At 39.3% G+C, this 19,588-nt stretch overlaps 1 protein-coding gene across 1 annotated transcript in view; it reads right to left on the bottom strand.

The window, feature by feature from the left end:
• Window positions 1-19,588, bottom strand: part of LOC100337076 (ATP-binding cassette sub-family C member 4) — a 166,644-nt gene that overhangs the window by 21,458 nt on the left and 125,598 nt on the right. Inside the window, exons 23-26 of the mRNA XM_025000154.2 lie at window positions 18,823-18,933; window positions 16,088-16,188; window positions 14,837-15,028; window positions 4,562-4,717 (exon numbers count right to left, since the gene is read on the bottom strand). Of these exons, the coding sequence (XP_024855922.1) occupies window positions 4,562-4,717; window positions 14,837-15,028; window positions 16,088-16,188; window positions 18,823-18,933 (560 nt within the window). The remainder of the gene's footprint in view (window positions 1-4,561; window positions 4,718-14,836; window positions 15,029-16,087; window positions 16,189-18,822; window positions 18,934-19,588) is intronic.

Below are 19,588 nucleotides of genomic sequence, written 5' to 3' on the forward strand. Positions count from 1 at the left end.
AGATACAGTGTCTGTCCTCAAGTAGAGGAAGAAAATAGTGGAGGATGTAGAGAGGGCTGAGGAAAATGCCAGAGGTTTTTGTCAGGGACCTGGAAAATAAGAGTTGGGGTATAGGACGGTGGTCAGGAAAAACCTGGTGGGAGGGGAGCCAGAAATCAAAGGATAAACAAGGCGATATTCATTCTTCTAGTTCTTGGTAGAAAACATTAGATATCTGTATTATGTTTTTCCCCCAAACTCCCACTGTGTTTTTATTTTTGCTTTACTCTTTAAATTTATGTAAATAATTTTTATATTATAAGCAATTAACATAGACAATTCACCAAGAACCACAAAAACGGAAATTAAAGAACACAGTTGGTCCAGAATGTGTTACTCTTTTTACTTAAGTAGAAATAAAACCTAAAGTTCAGTGTCTAGACCCTTAAGAATAATAATAATTCTTATTGACTGAAGGTTCCCAGAAGCAGCCATGAGCATATACATTTTTTCATCCAGTTACACCTTTACAACAAATCTGAGTCAGTAACTCCTAGACCTGGTAGAAGGCTGAGGACACTGAAGCATGGAAGCTGAGTGGCCTCATTTAAGCCCCACAGTCATATGAGGCAAAGCAGGAATAAAAATGTGAGTCATGTTAACACTAGGTCTACACTCTTAAACCTTCTAGCCCTGGCTGCCTCTTGAATAATTTCCTGGAACTCTTTACACCCTGCTCAGTCTCTCCAGATTATATCTATCAACCCACATTGTGACTTGGAGACAAATGCATAAAAAGTAGAATAATTAAGGTTCTGTGTTTACAATGCTCAGTGATCATTATCTACACAGATACAAACTTAGCACTGTTTTGTAAGCACACTTTATAGAGTGTGTTTACAGAGCATACTCAAAAGTAGGGTGGAAACCAGTGGAACAGAACCAAAACCTAGTGATGTCAATGGATGTTTAGTCTTTACTTACATGTGCTTCCAAACATTACTAGGAGAGCCAAGAATCATCTAATGTTATCTCTTTATTTATAGAATTTTTTTTTAATGTACACAAGCACTCTTTTATTATTGGTGGTGGTGGTTTAGTCTTAAATCATGTACAACTCTTGTGACCCCATGGACTGTGGGCCTTTAACTATTCAGTTCAGTTCAGTCCTGTCCAGCTCTTTGCGACCCCATGATTGCAGCACTCCAGGCCTCCCTGTCCATCACCAATTTCCAGAGTTCACTCAAACTCTTGTCCATCGAACTGGTGATGCCATCCAGCCATCTCATACTCCGTCATTACCTTCTCTGCCTGCCCCCAATCCCTCCAAGAATCAGAGTCTTTTCCAATGAGTCATCTCTTCGCATGAGGTGGCCAAAGTATTAGAGTTTCAGCTTTAGCATCTGTCCTTCCAAAGAACACCCAGGACTGATCTCCTTTAGAATGGATTGGTTGGGTCTCCTTGTAGTCCAAGGGACTCTCAAGAGTCTTCTCCAACACCACAGTTCAAAAGCATCAATTCCTTGGCACTCAGCTTTCTTCACAGTCCAACTTTCACATCCATACATGACCACTGGGAAAAAAATAGCCTTGACTAGATGGACCTTTGTTGGCAAAGTAATGTCTCTGCTTTTCAATATGCTACCTAGGTTGGTCATAACTTTCCTTCCAAGGAGTAAGTGTCTTTTAATTACATGGCAGCAGTCACCATTTGCAGTAATTTTGGAGCCCCCAAAAATAAAGTCTGACACTGTTTCCACTGTTTCCCCATCTATTTGCCATCAAGTGATGGGACCAGATGCCATGATCTTCGTTTTCTGAATGTTGAGCTTTAAGCCAACTTTTTCACTCTCCTCTTTCACTTTCATCAAGAGGCTTTTTTAATTTCTCTTCACTTTCTGCCATAAGGGTGGTGTCATCTGCATATCTGAGGTTATTGATATTTCTCCCAGCAATATTGATTCCAACTTCTGCTTCTTCCAGCCCAGCGTTTCTCATGATGTACTCTGCATAGAAGTTAAATAAGCAGGGTGACAATATACAGCCTTGATGTACTCCTTTTCCTATTTGGAACCAGTCTGTTGTTCCATGTCCAGTTCTAACTGTTGCTTCCTGACCTGCATGTAGGTTTCTCAGGAGGCATGTCAGGTGGTCTGGTATTCCCACCTCTTTCAGAATTCTCTGCAGTTTATTGTGATCCACACAGTCAAAGGCTTTGGCATAGTCAATAAAGCAGAAATAGATGTTTTTCTGGAACTCTCTTGCTTTTTCCATGATTCAGCGGATGTTGTCAATTTGATCTCTGGTTCCTCTGCCTTTTCTAAAACCAGCTTGAACATCTGGAAGTTCACGGTTCACATATTGCTGAAGCCTGGCTTGGAGAATTTTGAGCATTACTTTACTAGCGTGTGAGATGAGTGCAATTGTGCGATAGTTTGAGCATTCTTTGGCATTGCCTTTCTTTGGGATTGGAATGAAAACTGACCTTTTCCAGTCCTGTGGCCACTGCTGAGTTTTCCAGATTTGCTGGCATATTGAGTGCAGCACTTTCACAGCATCATCTTTCAGGATTTGGAATAGCTCAATTGGAATTCATTCACCTGCACTAGCTTTGTTCGTAGTGATGCTTTCTAAGGCCCACTTGACTTCACATTCAAGGATTTCTGGCTCTAGGTGAGTGATCACACCATCGTGATTATCTGGGTCATGAAGATCTTTTTTGTACAGTTCTTCTGTGTATTCTTGCCACCTCTTCTTAATATCTTCTGCTTCTGTTAGGTCCATACAGTTTCTGTCCTTTATCGAGCCCATCTTTGCATGAAATGTTCCCTTGGTATGTCTGATTTTCTTGAAGAAATCTCTAGTCTTTCCCATTCTGTTGTTTTTCTCTATTTCTTTGCATTGATCACTGAGGAAGGCTTTCTTATCTCTTCTTGCTATTCTTTGGAACTCTGCATTCAGATGCTTATATCTTTCCTTTTCTCCTTTGCTTTTCACTTCTCTTCTCTTCACAGCTACTTGTAAGCCTCCCCAGACAGCCATTTTGCTTTTTTGCATTTCTTTTCCATGGGGATGGCTTTGATCCCTGTCTCCTGTACAATGTCACAAACTTTCGTCATAGTTCATCAGGCACTCTATCAGATCTAGTCCCTTAAATCTATTTCTCACTTCCTCTCTATAATCATAAGGAATTTGATTTAGGTCATACCTGAATGGTCTAGTGGTTTTTCCCTACTTTCTTCAATTTAAGTCTGAATTTGGTATTAAGGAGTTCATGATCTGAGCCACAGTCAGCTCCCAGTCTTGTTTTTGCTGACTGTATAGAGCTTCTCCATCTTTGGCTGCAAAGAATATAATCAATCTGATTTCGGTGTTGACCATCTGGTGATGTTCATGTGTAGAGTCTTCTCTTGTGTTGTTGGAAGAGGGTGTTTGCTATGACCAGTGCATTCTCTTGGTGAAACTCTATTAGCCTTTGCCCTGCTTCATTCCATAATCCAAGGCTAAATTTGTCTGTTACCTCAGGTGTTTCTTGACTTCCTACTTTTGCATTCCAGTCGCCTATAATGAAAAGGACATCTTTTTTGGGTGTTAGTTCTAAAAGGTCTTGTAGGTCTTCATAGAACCATTCAACTTCAGCTTCTTCAGTGTTACTGGTTGGGGTATAGACTTGAATTACTGTGATATTGAATGGTTTGCCTTGGAAATGAACAGAGGTCATTCTGTCATTTTTGAGATTGCATCCAAGTACTGCATTTTGGACTCTTTTGTTGACCATTATGGCTACTCCATTTCTTCTAAGGGATTCCTGCCCGCAGTAGTAGATATAATTGTCCTCTGAGTTAACAATCTTTAAGTATCAAGAAGCATTAAAAATAACACAATGCAGATTTCTAGATCCTTTTATCCAAGGATATGAAAGAACTTTACAGACACATCCATTTATTTCTGCTAACTACTGATCGGGTTATTCCTGAGATGGGTATAATCAAAACCTAAAAACTGAGGTGCACAGTGATGGGATTCCCATCCTGTGCTTTTCCTCACTATTCTGTACTGCCTCTCTGGTTAAAATCATTTAAGGGTTAAATTTTAAAAGTTTCCCCCAATAGTCTATTAAATTCTAAAAGTTTCCCCGAAAAGTCTATATACCTTGTAATTCTCAAAGCCTCACAGTTTCACAGAAAGCACCCCAGGGGGATAACCATCTTTATTTCCCACAATAAAATTTCATCTTTAAGACACTTAACATTCATGTTTCTTTATAGGAACCTCTTCAACGCTAAACCAACTATTTATCATTTTGATCTCAGTATTACGTGGTTATCAGCAGATAAAACTGTGACACCTAGGAAGTCTGGGTCCAGAATTTATCTGGGTAAGTTATTAAATAACATGCATACAAAACAATAAAACAAACAAACCCTGGTATCTATTGAAAACATCAGATGCTAAAAATATACTCTCTTGGAAGGGAAAGGATCAAACCTTTCATGCATTTTGAAAAAATTAATCGAATTAAAAGCAAGTTAGCAAAGGTGCCTTATAAAAAGAACATGTGACAATGCTCTGACATGCATACCTGAGGTACAACTGACATTTTCTTCCTTAAATGGTGAAGTCCAATACTGGTTATTGAGATATTATCAATCCAAATGCCACCTTTGGGTTCTGACAATCTAAAAAGCGCAGCAATGAGGGAACTTTTTCCAGCTCCTGTTCTTCCCACAATGCCCATCTGTAAAGAGATCCAGGAGGTTTAAGAATTAACAATATAAAACAAAACTGGGAGAAACCTTGGTTGTTGAAGATGAACTTTAAAGTTTTACATAAAGAGTAGTCTATTAGTATTTCAACTATGGCACTGTAGATGTTGTTGGAAAGAGTATTCATTGTTGAGGGGTTGGGAGACTGTCCTATATATCATTGGAGTTTTAGCAATAACCTCGGATTCTACCCACTAGATACCAGAAGCACTCGCAACACTGTGAGATCCAAAAATATCAGATATTGACAAAGTTCCTCAGTTGAAACCCCATGTCCCCAGAAAGAGTTAAAAAAACAGAATCTATTAATATCTACTGGCAATAAAAAGACAGCAGTCTCCTAAGAGATCCATAAGAAGTCTGTTTGTAAATTTACTGTCTGTGCATTCTGACCTTGAGAATAATGTGGTAATTTTACAGAGATGTTAACAAGTCAAGTCAGAAGTGTTATACATGAACAAGCAATCATTTTTTCAGGGATTTATTATTTAAGGGGGATTATTCTTTTTAGAGAAATTAAATCACTTCCTGATGCTAAATATCTTAATTATGTTCTATCTAGATAGGAAACATCTTAAAATTGTAAAATTCAGGTCTCAGCATTGCAAAAGACAGTAGCCAACAGGCAAAATACACATGATGAGTCAACAACAACACAAACAACATTTGCTATTTATATGGGACCTTTCATCTAAGCTATTCAAAAGATAGTTTACTAACCAGTTAACAGTTATAATTGCACCTTGAGAAAGATACATGTCAAATGTCAGTCTAGTTAGTAAAACCGAAGCAGAGAGAAATTAAGTACATTAACAGTAAGATCAGAGAATCAGTATAATGCAAATAAAATGCTGGTCAGGAATGAAACTGTACTATAAAAACTAACATTTAGCTGTGTGCATTTAAACACGTATGTAGAAACTAGCATTTTCCCCCCAACCAATGAGATTATCCAACTGCAAATTCTCTGATGGGCGCTTCCCCAGTTTCATCTCTATTTAGGACTATGGAGCTGATGAAGGGTATGAGACATAATTTCAATCATTTATAAATTAATTCAGTCAATAAATTTTTTAAAAGTCACAGCTTTAAGCAGAGAAGAACTAAACCGTTCTGAGCACTGATTATATGCTATGAACTTTACATACTTTCTCATTTGAATATTTCCAAGTTTCCAAAGCTTAATCTGTAAAATCAATAATTGTAGTTCAAACAAGAATTTATAGAGATTACATGTAAGAAAAGTAGCTTATTTGATATATCTTTGCAGCCACCTTCTACTTTATGATAAGTTCTAATTTATATAATACAGGTGGGCCATTTTCTGCACATAGGCAGGCTCTAGTACATGTATACCAAGCTCATGTGTTTGTGTACAGGCTGACCTGGAAAATATTGCAGGTTCAGTTCTAGATGACTGCAATTAACTAAGTATCACAATAAAGCAACTCACATGACATTTTTGGTTTCCCCATGCATATAAAAATCATGCTTATGCAACGTTATAACCTGTTATATGTGCAACTGCATTATGTCTTAAAAGAGCAGTGTACGTATCTTAATTTTAAAATACTTTATTTCTAAAAAATGCTAACCATTACCTGAACTTTCAAAAAAAAATGTAGTAGTAACACCAAAGATCACTGATCACAAGTCATAAGAAATATAATAATTATGAAAAAGTTTGAAATATTGAATTACCAAAATGCAACAAAGAGACATAAAATGAGCAAATGCTGTAGGAAAAATGGTGCTGATGGATGTGCTTGACTCAGGGTTGCCACAAATGTTCAATTTGCAAAAAAAAAAAAAAAAAGCACTATCTGTGAAGCACAGTAAAACCAGGTATGCCTGTATTTCTGGGTGTTCTCATGTGTATATCAAAACACATCAGAACACAGACAAGGACTGTGTCTGTGAGAATGTCTGTGAGCTCCAAACTCCAGTGAGAAGAGTAAGAAAGAAGCAACTCAAAGAATACCCAGCTTTAGCTATTTCTACAATTCAGTCAGCTAAACTATAGTCTGGAAGTTTTCCCCAGGTCACCAAAGGCTTTTACTAATTGCTTATGGAAAGTATTACCAATATCAGTAGTTTTACATTACTAATACCAAAGACACTTGAAAATAGTCTTATTTTAGCTGCTTTGCAGCTGCCCCTTTGTTTTTTCCAAATAGGCCAAGGCTGGTTTCTGACAAATGCACCAACTTAACAAGACATTTGTAGCTGGGTCTCTTTTCATACATCAAACTCAATACCCAATGCCCCACGCAAAAAGCCCCTTCCTCTGACTCCCCTACTTTACTCTCATTACTTCATTCCTGGGCTCGAGGGCCCACCTTACTTCTGAATTTTCCTGAGTCCGGCATAGTGCCAAGTTCTGAAGATTCTACTTCTGCAATGTGTCATGGCTCACTTTCTTATTTTAAGGCCCAAAGTCATCACCTTAGTGACAGACTATATCAAGTTTTAAAAAACAAAGCAAATCTTTTTCTTAATCATAATTAGTGCAAATGAATCTGAAAAACGAATACATGCTAGTCATCACCATAGACTCTATTAAAATCATCCCTAAGATGTTGATGTATCTTTTTTCTGGCTTTGTATATGTGTGTGTTGCTCATTTAAACAAAATGGTATTAATATGAACATACTATTACAACCTGTTTTCAATAGGTATTTCATAAAAAATAATTATTTTAATGGCCATATAATATATAGTATTTATGATCATTTATTTATCAAACCCCCTCTTGGTGGACATTTAGGCAGTCTCTAATATTTTGCTATTATAAATAACTGTGTGTTAAATATCCTTGAAGTGAAATCTTAAAAGAAATCTTCATTATTCCCTTAAGATAAATTCTTAGATGTGAAATTGCTGAGAAATAGGTATGGACATTTTTAAAGGATATTCTTCAGTACTTCCAAATTACCCTCCAGAAGTACTATGCCAATTTCTGCTCCCACTCGTTTCCCAGCACATCACAAACCTGAGTCTTTTAGCTTTGTTTCAATCAGCACCAGTTTGTTTCAAAAAAAGGGAAATCACTTTCCCAGGACATCTTGTTGGAGGCACAACAACTCCTGTCTCCCTGCCTCCCACATCTGCCCACTCGGGTGCATATGCAGTCACTTCTCAGATTAAACTCCTGAAGGCCAGCTCTGTGCCTGTTCACTCTACCCTGGGACATCTCTTCTACAAAACCATCCCCACTAAGCTCTCCATCCTTCATCTTCACAAGTCAGATTCCTTGGGGTCATTCAGTAGTATTGAGGGCTGAACATGAAAATATCTTATACACCCGGGAGTTCATTTCCCCGAATGCTCTGAAGGTGTCTAGTTCTTCATTCACTGAATCAGAGCATCATGCCTTTGTTTAAGCTGATTCCATATCCCAGAAGGACTTCCACATGCATTTCCACCTGCTGAAACCCTATCACACATCACTAAGTCTGTCTAACATACATCACTAAGTCTGTCTCACATGGCTAATTCTTTGAAAATACTCTACTTGTCTTCTCATGTAGACTTCTCCCAACCCTATATCTTTTTCTAAACTTCTATAAAAATCATGACAGCCTTCTATCTTACAAAGCTAATAGATACATTTTCTTGCCTATCAAAATCAAACTGTGTGCATTGTCAACAGGATCTGTATTGGATTTTTTAAAATATTATTTGTATCATCTGTGGTGTCCTTTGTAAAAGAGGTTTTCACAGGGGGCTGAAATTTTTAACTGAGGGTGGATAAATGTATGAAAGATCTATTATTATATTCTCTAGGTATATGAAAAGCTGAACAGAGAGACAGACACAGTAGATAAATCCCACAGCTATAAATATAATTGCAAATGGCCAACCCTTCATTTTCACAGAACATACAAAATTTTACACAGTGTAAGTGGTTAAGGTCATTTTACAACCTATGAAAATGACAACTATCTTTGTATAAGCATTCATTGTGTGCTGGTCTCCATGCTAATTGATACACGGGTTTTAATCTTGTTTAAGGTGTACAACTACCCTAGAGGTAAGGTCCTATCACCACCATTTTGCAAAAGAAAAGATTGAGGCTTATAAGGTGAATTAGTCTGCCTGAAATAACAGAGCCCATTAGTTGCAGCATGGGACTCAAATCCACATTTGCCAGACCTTTTTCCATCTGCTATGGTCTCCTTATCACCTGGATGGCCTAAAGCCTTATCATGTCCTTCTGTCTAACTAGATGAGAGAAAGTGGGTAGAGGTGTAGTTGCAGGCCTAATATAGAGATCCTACGGCCAGAGAGTTAAAGTATAATGCCGATACAGGTGCCTATAATATGGTGCATGGGACAAGAGCTGACATCATTGAATAAAGATGGTACCTGAGGTCAGGTGGGCCAGCTGTCAGCAGGAAAAAACAGCACCCACAGTTGGGCTTGGAGAGAAACTTGCAGTTAAGTGGGGTACACGGTGCCTGAGGAACAGGCCAAACAGACCTTGAGCCCTGCTTAGGGCAGCAGGACTCATTTCTAATACCATCAGGTGGTGAAAAAGGCACACATGCTCAGTAACAACAGGGTTTTAGATGATTCATGAGCTCCACTTCAAATTGTCAAAGGGCATTTCTTGGAAATCATAGGTGATCACTCATCAAAAACTGCCCATGGGAAATAAAGGACTTTACTGGGAGGTCTTGTTCAAATGTGATGCTGAGTCAAGAGGTCTGGGTGAGCCTCTGCATTTCTAAGAAGCTCCAGGAGATGCAGGTGCTGGCTTGTACCACAGTCCAAGTCACAAGGAATTAGGAAACCCCCTAGGTAAGGTGGCAGTCTAGGAGTGAGGAGAGGGGTTGCTGAGAAAATAATATGTAAACAAGGATAAAAGGTAGGAAAATAATATTTTGGTACATTATAGCGAGGTCTAATAAGTGTCTGTAAAAATGAATTATCTAGGAAATAGCTCTAAGCAAAGAAACAAACAAAAAACAACCAAATTCAATCTACCTCCAGAGCTGGAAAATGCTTTAAAATGGCCCAGGACTCTCCAAAATGATCAAATCAACCACAGAATCTTCTAAATAAAAAATACACCCCAGAATCTAACCAGGAAACCTAGGGTACTATTTACCTTTTGAAATTGAAAGAAAGTGTTTGTCTCTCATCCATGTCCAACTTTTTGTGACCTCATGGACTGTAGCCCATCAGACTCCTCTGCCTATGGAATTCTCCAGGCAAGAATACTGGACTGGGCTACCATTCCCTTCTCCAGGGTATCTGCCCAACCCAGGGATTGAACCTGGGTCTCCTGCATTGCAGGCAGATTCTTACAAATGAGCCACCAGGGAAGCCTCATTTACCTTATACTAGTTCTTTATTTTTATTCAGTATTTCTTCCATGAAGAAATCTGCATAGTACTTACTACACTTTCATACTAACTCTAACTTCCAGGAATCAGAACAACAGAGGAAAGAGAATAAAGCCCGACTTCTGCTGAGCCGGCTCACACCCACATCTCTCTTTTCCTCGACCCCCCACAGCTACCTTTCCCAATCAAATTCCACGAAGTGATGGGGACTGGGACAAGTAAGCAGGAGTATAAACTGGGGGTTCAGAGAAGGCAATGGCAACCCACTCTGGTACCCTTGCCTGGAAAGTCCCATGGACGGAGAAGCCTGGTAGGCTGCAGTCCATGGGGTCGCTAAGAATCAGACACGACTGAGCAACCTTTCACTTTTCACTTTCATACATTGGAGAAGGAAATGGCAACCTACTCCAGTGTTCTTGCCTGGAGAATCCCAGGGACAGGGGAGCCTGATGGGCTGCCGTCTATGGGGTCGCACAGAGTCGGACATGACTGAAGTGACTTAGCAGCAGCAGCAGAAACTAGGGGTTAACAACTATGGAGTGAAATGGCTTCATGAACACACTCAGTTCAGTTCACTTCAGTTGCTCAGTCATGTCCGACTCTTTGCTACCCCGTGAATTGCAGCACGCCAGGCCTCCCTGTCCTTCACTCCTGGAGTTCACTCAAACTCACGTCTATCGAGTCAGTGATGCCATCCAGCCTTCTTATCCTCTGTCGTCCCCTTCTCCTCCTGCCCCCAATTCCTCCTAGTATCAGAGTCTTTTCCAATGAGTCAACTCTTTGCATGAGGTAGCCAAAGTATTGGAGTTTCAGCTTCAGCATCAGGCCTTCCAATGAACACCCAGGACTGATCTCCTTTAGGATGGACTGGTTGGATCTCGTTGCAGTCCAAGGGACTCTCAAGAGTCTTCTCCAACACCACAGTTCAAAAGCATCAATTCCTTGGCACTCAGCTTTCTTCACAGTCCAACTTTCACATCCATACATGATCACTGGAAAAAAAATAGCCTTGACTAGATGGACCTTTGTTGGCAAGGTAATGTCTCAGCTTTTCAATATGCTTTCTAGGTTGGTTATAACTTTCCTTCCAAGGAGTAAGCATCTTTTAATTTCATGGCTACAATCACCATCTGCAGTGATTTTAGAGCCCCCCAAAATAAAGTCTGACACTGTTTCCACTATTTCCCCATCTATTTCCCATGAAATGATGGGACCAGATGCCATGATCTTAGTTTTCTGAATGTTGAGCTTTAAGCCAACTTTTTCACTCTCCACTTTCACTTTCATCAAGAGGCTTTTTAATTCCTCTTCACTTTCTGCCATAAGGGTGGTGTCATCTGCATTTGAGGTTATCGATTTTTCTCCTGGCAATCTTGATTCCAGCTTGTGCTTCTTCCAGCCCAGCATTTCTCATGATGTACTCTGCATAGAAGTTAAATTTGCAGGGTGACAATATACAGCCTTGATGTACTGCTTTTCCTATTTGGAACTAGTCTGTTGTTCCATGTCCAGTTCTAACTGTTGCTTCCTGACCTGCATACAGGTTCTTTAAGAGGCAGGTCAGGTGGTCTGGTATTCCCATCTCTTTTAGAATTTTCCAGTTTATTGTGATCCACACAGTCAAAGGCTTTGGCATAGTCAATAAAGCAGAAATAGATGTTTTTCTGGAACTCTCTTGCTTTTTCCATGATCCAGCGGATGTTGGCAATTTGATCTCTGGTTCCTCTGCCTTTTCTAAAACCAGCTTGAACATCAGGAAGTTCACGGTTCACGTATTGCTGAAGCCTGGCTTGGAGAATTTTGAGCATTACTTTACTAGTGTGTGAGATGAGTGCAATTGTGTGGTAGTTTGAACATTCTTTGGCATTGCCTTTCTTTGGGATTGGAATGAAAACTGACCTTTTCCAATCCTGTGGCCACTGCTGAATTTTCAAAATTTGCTGGCATATTGAGTGCAGCACTTTCACAGCATCATCTTTTAGGATTTGAAATAGCTCAACTGGAATTCCATCTTCTCCACTAGCTTTGTTTGTAGTGATGCTACAAGTAAGGCCCACTTGACTTCACATTCCAGGATGTCTGGCTCTAGGTGAGTGATCACACCATCGTGATTATCTGGGTCATGAAGCTCTTTTTTGTACAGTTCTCCTGTGTATTCTTGCCACCTTTTCTTATTATCTTCTGCTTCCGTTAGGTCCACCCCATTTCTGTCCTTTATCGAGCCCATCTTTGCATGAAATGTTCCCTTGGTATCTCTAATTTTCTTGAAGTAACCCTATGATTTGGGAAATTTAAGATGGAAGAATACAAGTCTTCTATGTTCCTAAGTTGTACTACAGAGTTTCATATAATGATAATTCATATTTTTGGCTTTTGAGAAAATTTAAGATTAGTACAAATTAACAGAATTTTGTACAATGGGAAATCTGACAGACACATTGTCTACTGACAAGCAAACACTGACAAGCCTACAGTGCTATCAGGGACAGGATTTTATGAATAGCTGAGATTAATGTCTTTCCATTAACCTCACTTAGAGTGCGGCCCTCCCTTCTTTTCTGACCTACAATGGAACTGGAAATAATTTGGAGCCAGCTTTTGTGACTAAGTGAAGCTGCTCCCTGGGGATCATTTGGATATTGAGTTGATTATTCTTTCACATCTCAAGAGTATCAGTCATTAAATAATGGTTATAGTCCACTAAATAGGTCCATGGTAGAGAGTTTTATAGTGGTTATTTAAATATTTAACATGCTAGGTAATCAGTTGTTTACAAGCTGTCTTTTGTGTGTGTTTTGGTTACTGGTTGCTCACACCTGTTAAGCCCCCCAGCACCCTCTGTGTGCCATGCAGAATGCCACTTTCTGGGGAACAAAGATGACAACAAGATGCTCCCTGATCTTAAGAAGCCTCAGAGTTCTGCAAGATTCAGACCCAAAATTATAAAGCATGCCATAGATGTTACCTTTTTTTAACTGTAGTAAAATTTACATAACATAAAATTTACCAGATTAACCATTTTAAGTGGACAATTTAGTGTTAAGCACTTTCACATTGTTGTGCAACCAACTTCTAGAATATTTTTTTGCCTTTAAAAACTGAAATTTTATACCCATTAAACTACAACTCCCCATTGCTCCTCCCCCATCCCTGGAGACGACCATCCTACTTCCTGTCTTCATGAATTTGATTACTGTAGGAACGTCATATAAGTAGAATCATACAGTATTCATATATGGCTTGTTTAATATATCATGTCCCCAGGGTTCATTCATGGGTCAGAATTTTCTTCCTCTTTTAAGGCTGAGTAATATTTCATTTTAAGGATATAATACATTTTGTTTATCCACTCACTTTCAACATGAACATTTTGGTTGCTTCCAATTTTGGCAGCTATGAACACAAATGTACCATACACACTATCTTAAAAGATTACATAGATCCTGCGGAAGCATAGAGGGGCTTAAAGAGGCAGATGAATTAAAGTCGACTGAGAAACTGAGGAGATATCCACCATCCAGATGACAGAAGGGAAGGGTCTCTGAGGTATAGTGTCAGCATGCACCCTGGAAGTGGGAGGATTCAGTGTTTTGGGGGGATCTATACATGACCTGAGTACAGGGGTTGTGTGTATGTTAGGACTCCAGGCTGGAGAGGTAGGTGGAACTTCCTATCACCTTGTCTGTTCTGGTTCATTGTCTTTTTTAAGACTCTGCCCTGGTCCCAGGCAAGGGCCTCAACTGAGTGTGGAAGGAACATCACCAAAAGACATGGACATTGGCAGGATCCCTCTGCTGTCTCCCACATGGATCTTCCCCTGCTCCATTCAATTTGCTTTCAACAACTTTGAGTGAGTCTCTGGGCCCTGCCTCCAGCTGGGGACTCTGGTTCCTCACCTCTGAGTCACGATTCTAGACTCTTCTCTGATGGTCCCAAGCTAGCCATACCATCCCCTATTTGGAGTGGACCTAGGGTTGCACTGTGGTTCCAGAAGCAGCTTACCCAGGCCAGTAAGTACCAGACCTGTGCTAAAGAAAGAAGCAGCTTGTGCATGGGAGGTCAGGGGTATGACAGCTCAGTGTAGGTGAGTGGAAGACAAGTCTACAGAAAAGATGAAAGGACAGAGGGGGAGGCTGCAACTGAAGGGTATCACAGAGGATGAGAAGGTTTCAGAAAAACAAAGAATAAAGATATGTAGGAAGGTGATATTGGAGGGTTAGGGACAGGGAGCTAGGACTGACTTCGAAGAGTCTGCAAGAGTAATCAGGTGTCATATATACAGTGGTCCCCAGTCTTTTTGGCACCAGAGACCTGTTTTGTGGAAGATGATTTTTCTACAGACTGGAGGTAGGAGAAGATGGTTTCGGGATGATTCAAGCACATTACATTTATTGTGCAGTTTATTTCTATTATTATTATTATCTCAACTCCACCTCAGATTATCAAGTATTAGAACCCAGAGGTTGCAGACCCCTGACATATAGTATCCCAGGTCAGGTTAAATTCCAGATCAGGAGCCCAGAGTCCACTAACCACCATGAGCAGCTCATGACACGGGGAAAGAAATGCTGAGATCCCCAGTCCATGGTCAGTTTCCAGGAAAGAATCCCAACAATGTCACTGATCTAATCCCCATCCACAGAGAAATAGAGTCTCCCTGACACACCGACAAGGAAGCCAACAGCAGATGTTGCTAAATCTTTATCTGGATTTTAAAGCAGCAAATGGTGTAAACAAACCTTTTCTTTTGATTCAGTGCATTCTGTCAGGTCCTTCAATACCAGAGGCCCATCTAAGGTGTGCCTGAAGTTCACATTCTCAAAGGCAAGCTCTCCTTCATGGGGCCAGTCCAGTGGCGGACGATACTCGTATTCCCAGGGTGCTTCTTTCTCAAGCTCCGTATATTCAACCACCCTTTCTGCTGACACCATCTGAAAGACATATGACATCACGTGGGTTAGGAATGGAAAGTCTGGTTTATGCATGATCAGAGACTGTAAATGAGATGTTTTGCTTTTTTATCTTGATATCTGCATTTATGTGGTTAAGAATATCTCAGGTCTTATCATCTTCAAAGGACAGAAGTGGCAATCTAAGGAGGACTTTGATAATATGCCATTTTCTTGTAACACTCACTTATGGCTACTTCCTTCAACATGGTATTAAAACTAAAAGAATTAGAAAGATGAATGGTAAGATTTTATTGATCCACTTTTCATACCTGAATAAAAAAACAAGAGAATTTTGTCAAAGAAAAGAATATTTATGGACATCGGCCCATAATCTGTGGCTTCAGAAGGGCCATGTGTTATGGATGAGCAGAACTGAAAGATCATCAAACCTCATTTTAATAATTAGATCAAACTTTCTACTCTATCAGAAAATAGAAGTGGAATGATTTTATTTTTACTGTTTTTCTCCCTTTAGATGAAGGTGCAAATATTCAAGATAGGATATAATTTACATAATAAGGCCTCCTTAACAACCATAACTTGATACCTCTGATAGCACATTCTGAGAGGGAGTTTATCCTGCCCAAAAGAAGCGACACCAGCAAATTCAGGCATTCAGTACATACAAGAATGAATGCTAACATGGGGGGGGGGGGTGGCGAATACCAATTAATTAAACAACCAATTTTAAATTCTAATTTTACCAAAAATGAGGAATTACTCATTAAGGAACAAAAATAAACTAGTACTTAAGAAATTAACTTATATCCTCCCCAGGATTTCAGGGCCTCTCTGGTACAGAGACATTATTTTTGAAGACATCTTGTGATGAATATAAAACTTGTTGACATAGGACACATAAGACTGAGAAAAAGATGTCTATATTTTATTTTATATTCATTTTGAGGAGGAAGAATCAAAAAAACTATTACCCACAATGTAAAAATAACAAGTCTAATATTTTACATAAGAACTGCTTTTATGCCATTTAATAACAAGGAGACTAGAAAAGGCTAAGGACATCAAGATAAACATCACCATTTTCTCAACTTCAGCACTTTGCCTGATGCACCACTGGAATATCCACGTGAACGTGAGGGCAAGAGAAAGCACTAGGCCAAACTGCCCTGGATTCAAAGCTAAATGAGGAAGAGAAAGGGGAATAAAGTCAGTCCCAATATTTTTAAAAAATTTATTTTATTGAAGTATAGTTAAGTTACAATGTTTAGCAAAATGACTCAGTTATATGTACATTCATTTTCATATATTTTTCCATTATGGTTTATCAGAAGATATTGAATATAGTTCCCTGTGCTATATAGTAGGGCCTTGTTACTTATCCATTCTACATATATAATGGATTGCATCTACTAATCCCAAGTTCCCAGTCCATCTCTCCCCAGCCTCATCTCACTCTTGGCAACCAGAAGTCTGTTTTCTATGTCTGTGAGTCTGTTCTCTTTCACAGATAAGTTCAGTTATGTCATATTTTAGATTCCACGTGTAAATATTATCATATGTCTTTCTCTGTCTGACTTACTTTACTTAGTATGATAATCTCTCGGTCCATCCATGCTGCTGCAAATGCATTATTTCATTCTTGTTAATAGTTGAGAAATATTCCATTATATATAAATACCACATCTTACTCTATCCATTCATCTACTCATGAATATTTAGATAGTTTCCATGGCATGGCTATTGTGAATAGTGTTGCTGTAAACATAGGGATGGATATATCTTTTTGAATTATAGTTTTCTTCTGATATATGCCCAGGAGTGGAACTGCTCGGTCATATGACAACTCTATTTTTAGTGTTTTGAGGAACCTCTATACTGTCTTCCATAGAGACTGTACCAATTTACATTCCCACCAACAGAGTGGGAGGGTTCCATTTCCTCCACATTCTCTTCAGTTTTTACTATTTTTAATCTTTTCAGTGATGGCCATTCTGACTGGTATGGAGTGGTACCTCTTTGTAATTTTGCTTTGCATCTTTCTAATAGTTAGTAATGATAAACATCTTTTCACATGCCTATTGGTTATCTGTATGTCTTCTTTGGAGAAATGTCTATTTAAGTCTTCTGTCCATTTTTTAATTAGCTTGATAGTTACTGAGTTATATGAGCTGTTTGCACATTTTGGAAATTAAGCACAGTAGGTCATATCATTTGCAAATATTTTCTCCCAGTCTTCAGGCTGTCTTTTTGTTTTGTTTATGGTTTCCTTTGTTGTACAAAAGCTTGTAAGTTTGATTAGATCCTATTTGCTTATTCTTGCTTTTATTTCTATCACCTTGGGAGACAGATCTAAGAAAACATCAGTACAATTTATGTCAGAGACTGTTTTGCATATGTTCTCTTCCAGGAGTATTACACTGTCATGTCTTATGTTTAACTCTTTAAGACATTTTGGGTTTATTTTTGTGGAGGGTGTGAGAGTGTGTTCAAACTTCATTGATTTATATGTGCCTGTCCAACTTTCACAATACAACTTGCTGAAGAGACAACTCAGTCCCATTCTTAACTCCAAACCTGGCTCCTTCTGTCCTTTTACCAGAAAGACTCCTTTATGATATTTGAATCCCTTGCATATAATGCTAGTACATTACTTATACTTTTACTATGTTTTGATTGAGACCATGATACAATGGGAAAAAAGCAAACAAACAAGAAACCTCATTATAAATTCATGTTGCTGTTGTTCAGTCTCTAAGTCGTGTCCAATTCTTTGTGATCCCATGGACTTCAGCATACCAGGCTTCCCTGTCCTTCACTATTTATGAATTCATAAAGACTATTAGTTCATTAATCCCAAGAGGACTGAGGCAAACTTGACAGCATCATACAGGTGAGAAATAATGGGATGATTCAAACTTTGGTCACATGATTTTGAGAACTATTATCCAACACTTTCAACATACAACACAGCTATCAGTTCAGTTCAGTTCAGTTTAGTCGCTCAGTTGTGTCCGACTCTTTGCGACCCCATGAAACGCAGCACACCAGGCCGCCCTGTCCATCACCAGCTCCCGGAGTTCGCTCAGACTTACGTCCATCGAGTCAGTGATGCCATCCAGCCATCTCATCCTCTGTCATCCCCTTCTCCTCCTGCCCCCAATCCCTCCCAGCATCACAGTCTTTTACAACACAGCTATAGGAATAAAAAAAAAAAGAAAAAAAAAACAAGGCCCTGGGTTCTAAGAGCCTCTGCTTTAAAATCTAAAATACTACTCTCATTTGTCCATTATTAAAAACTGTGATTCAGTGTTGTTACTATGGAGTAATTACAGATGGTGAATTCATGCCACTCACACCAACATCTGCTCATCTGGTACCCACATAGTCATGAGGATAGTGTTCTATCTTACAGAGCATCTTCTCACTTCAGTGTACCAGGTACCTATAACCAAGAGATCTGAGTAGACCTAGAGCTAAAACCTAAAGCTCTGAACTGGAGAAAAAGCTTAATTGTAAACTTGGTTCTCTCTTCCCCAACTACAGGACACTACCCAGAATGTTCAGAAGTCTGCTTGCTACAGATGCGTAAACCTCCAATCATTCAAAGAAAGATAAAGGGATAGAAGGTCTCATCAAGACCCGAATAACTTCCCTCCTTGGCCACACTGTGGAATGAAATACTGCAAACATTTTAATACAACTCGTTAGAAACAAAGGGTATATGATATCAGACAAGATGTTCAGTTTAACAACTTAATGCAGGTATAAATTATAACTATACCACAAACAGTTATATTCATATCTGTACTTACTTTTTGCCAGCATCAGGGACCCAAAACAAATGACAATGAAAAAGACGGCACAGATGATATCCAGACGCACGGCGAACCATTGAAATGTGGTCAAAAGTAAGAACCAAGCCTCTGGATTTGTGAACCACAATAAACAAGTAGAAATATCATGTTAGCTGCTTCGAGCAAGGGAGAACACTTCTCTCAGTTAAGCTACAGAAGGTTTTTACACAAGGTAGGACAGCCAAGTAACACATCCAAGGGGCCTGAAGATCCAGGAAGCTAGGTTCTGACACCAGACAATGTATAGGACACATAGGAATCACTCCAAGGCTTCATGGAAAGCATGCATTGAAAATTTCAACCCACAGGTTATAAACAGAAATATTATAGTCATAAAGAAGATGGAAAAATGGTCTCATTGGTGTGTTTCCTGCAGTGTTGGGGCTAAATATGAAGATCGTCCTCTCATATGGTCTACAGTTCCCAGCTCTCTGACAGCAGACAGCACAGTTCACCCTGTTTCCAGCATCTCAGCACTTACTACAGGGCCCTGCACAGTGTTTAATCTTAGGTGTGCTTACTCACTCAGTCATGACCAACTCTTTGCGACCCCATGGACTATAGCCTGCCAGGCTCCTCTGTCCATGGGATTCTCCAGGCAAGGATATTGGAGTGGGTTGCCATTTCCTTCTCCAGGGAGCCAGTATCTAAATGACCATCAGGTAAAAGGATCTGAACGTGGCTTTCAAAATGATACGTTATCTTGAAAATGCAATAAAGAGTG

Source organism: Bos taurus, chromosome 12 (assembly GCF_002263795.3).
Source record: "Bos taurus isolate L1 Dominette 01449 registration number 42190680 breed Hereford chromosome 12, ARS-UCD2.0, whole genome shotgun sequence".
Taxonomy (NCBI): Eukaryota; Metazoa; Chordata; class Mammalia; order Artiodactyla; family Bovidae; genus Bos; species Bos taurus.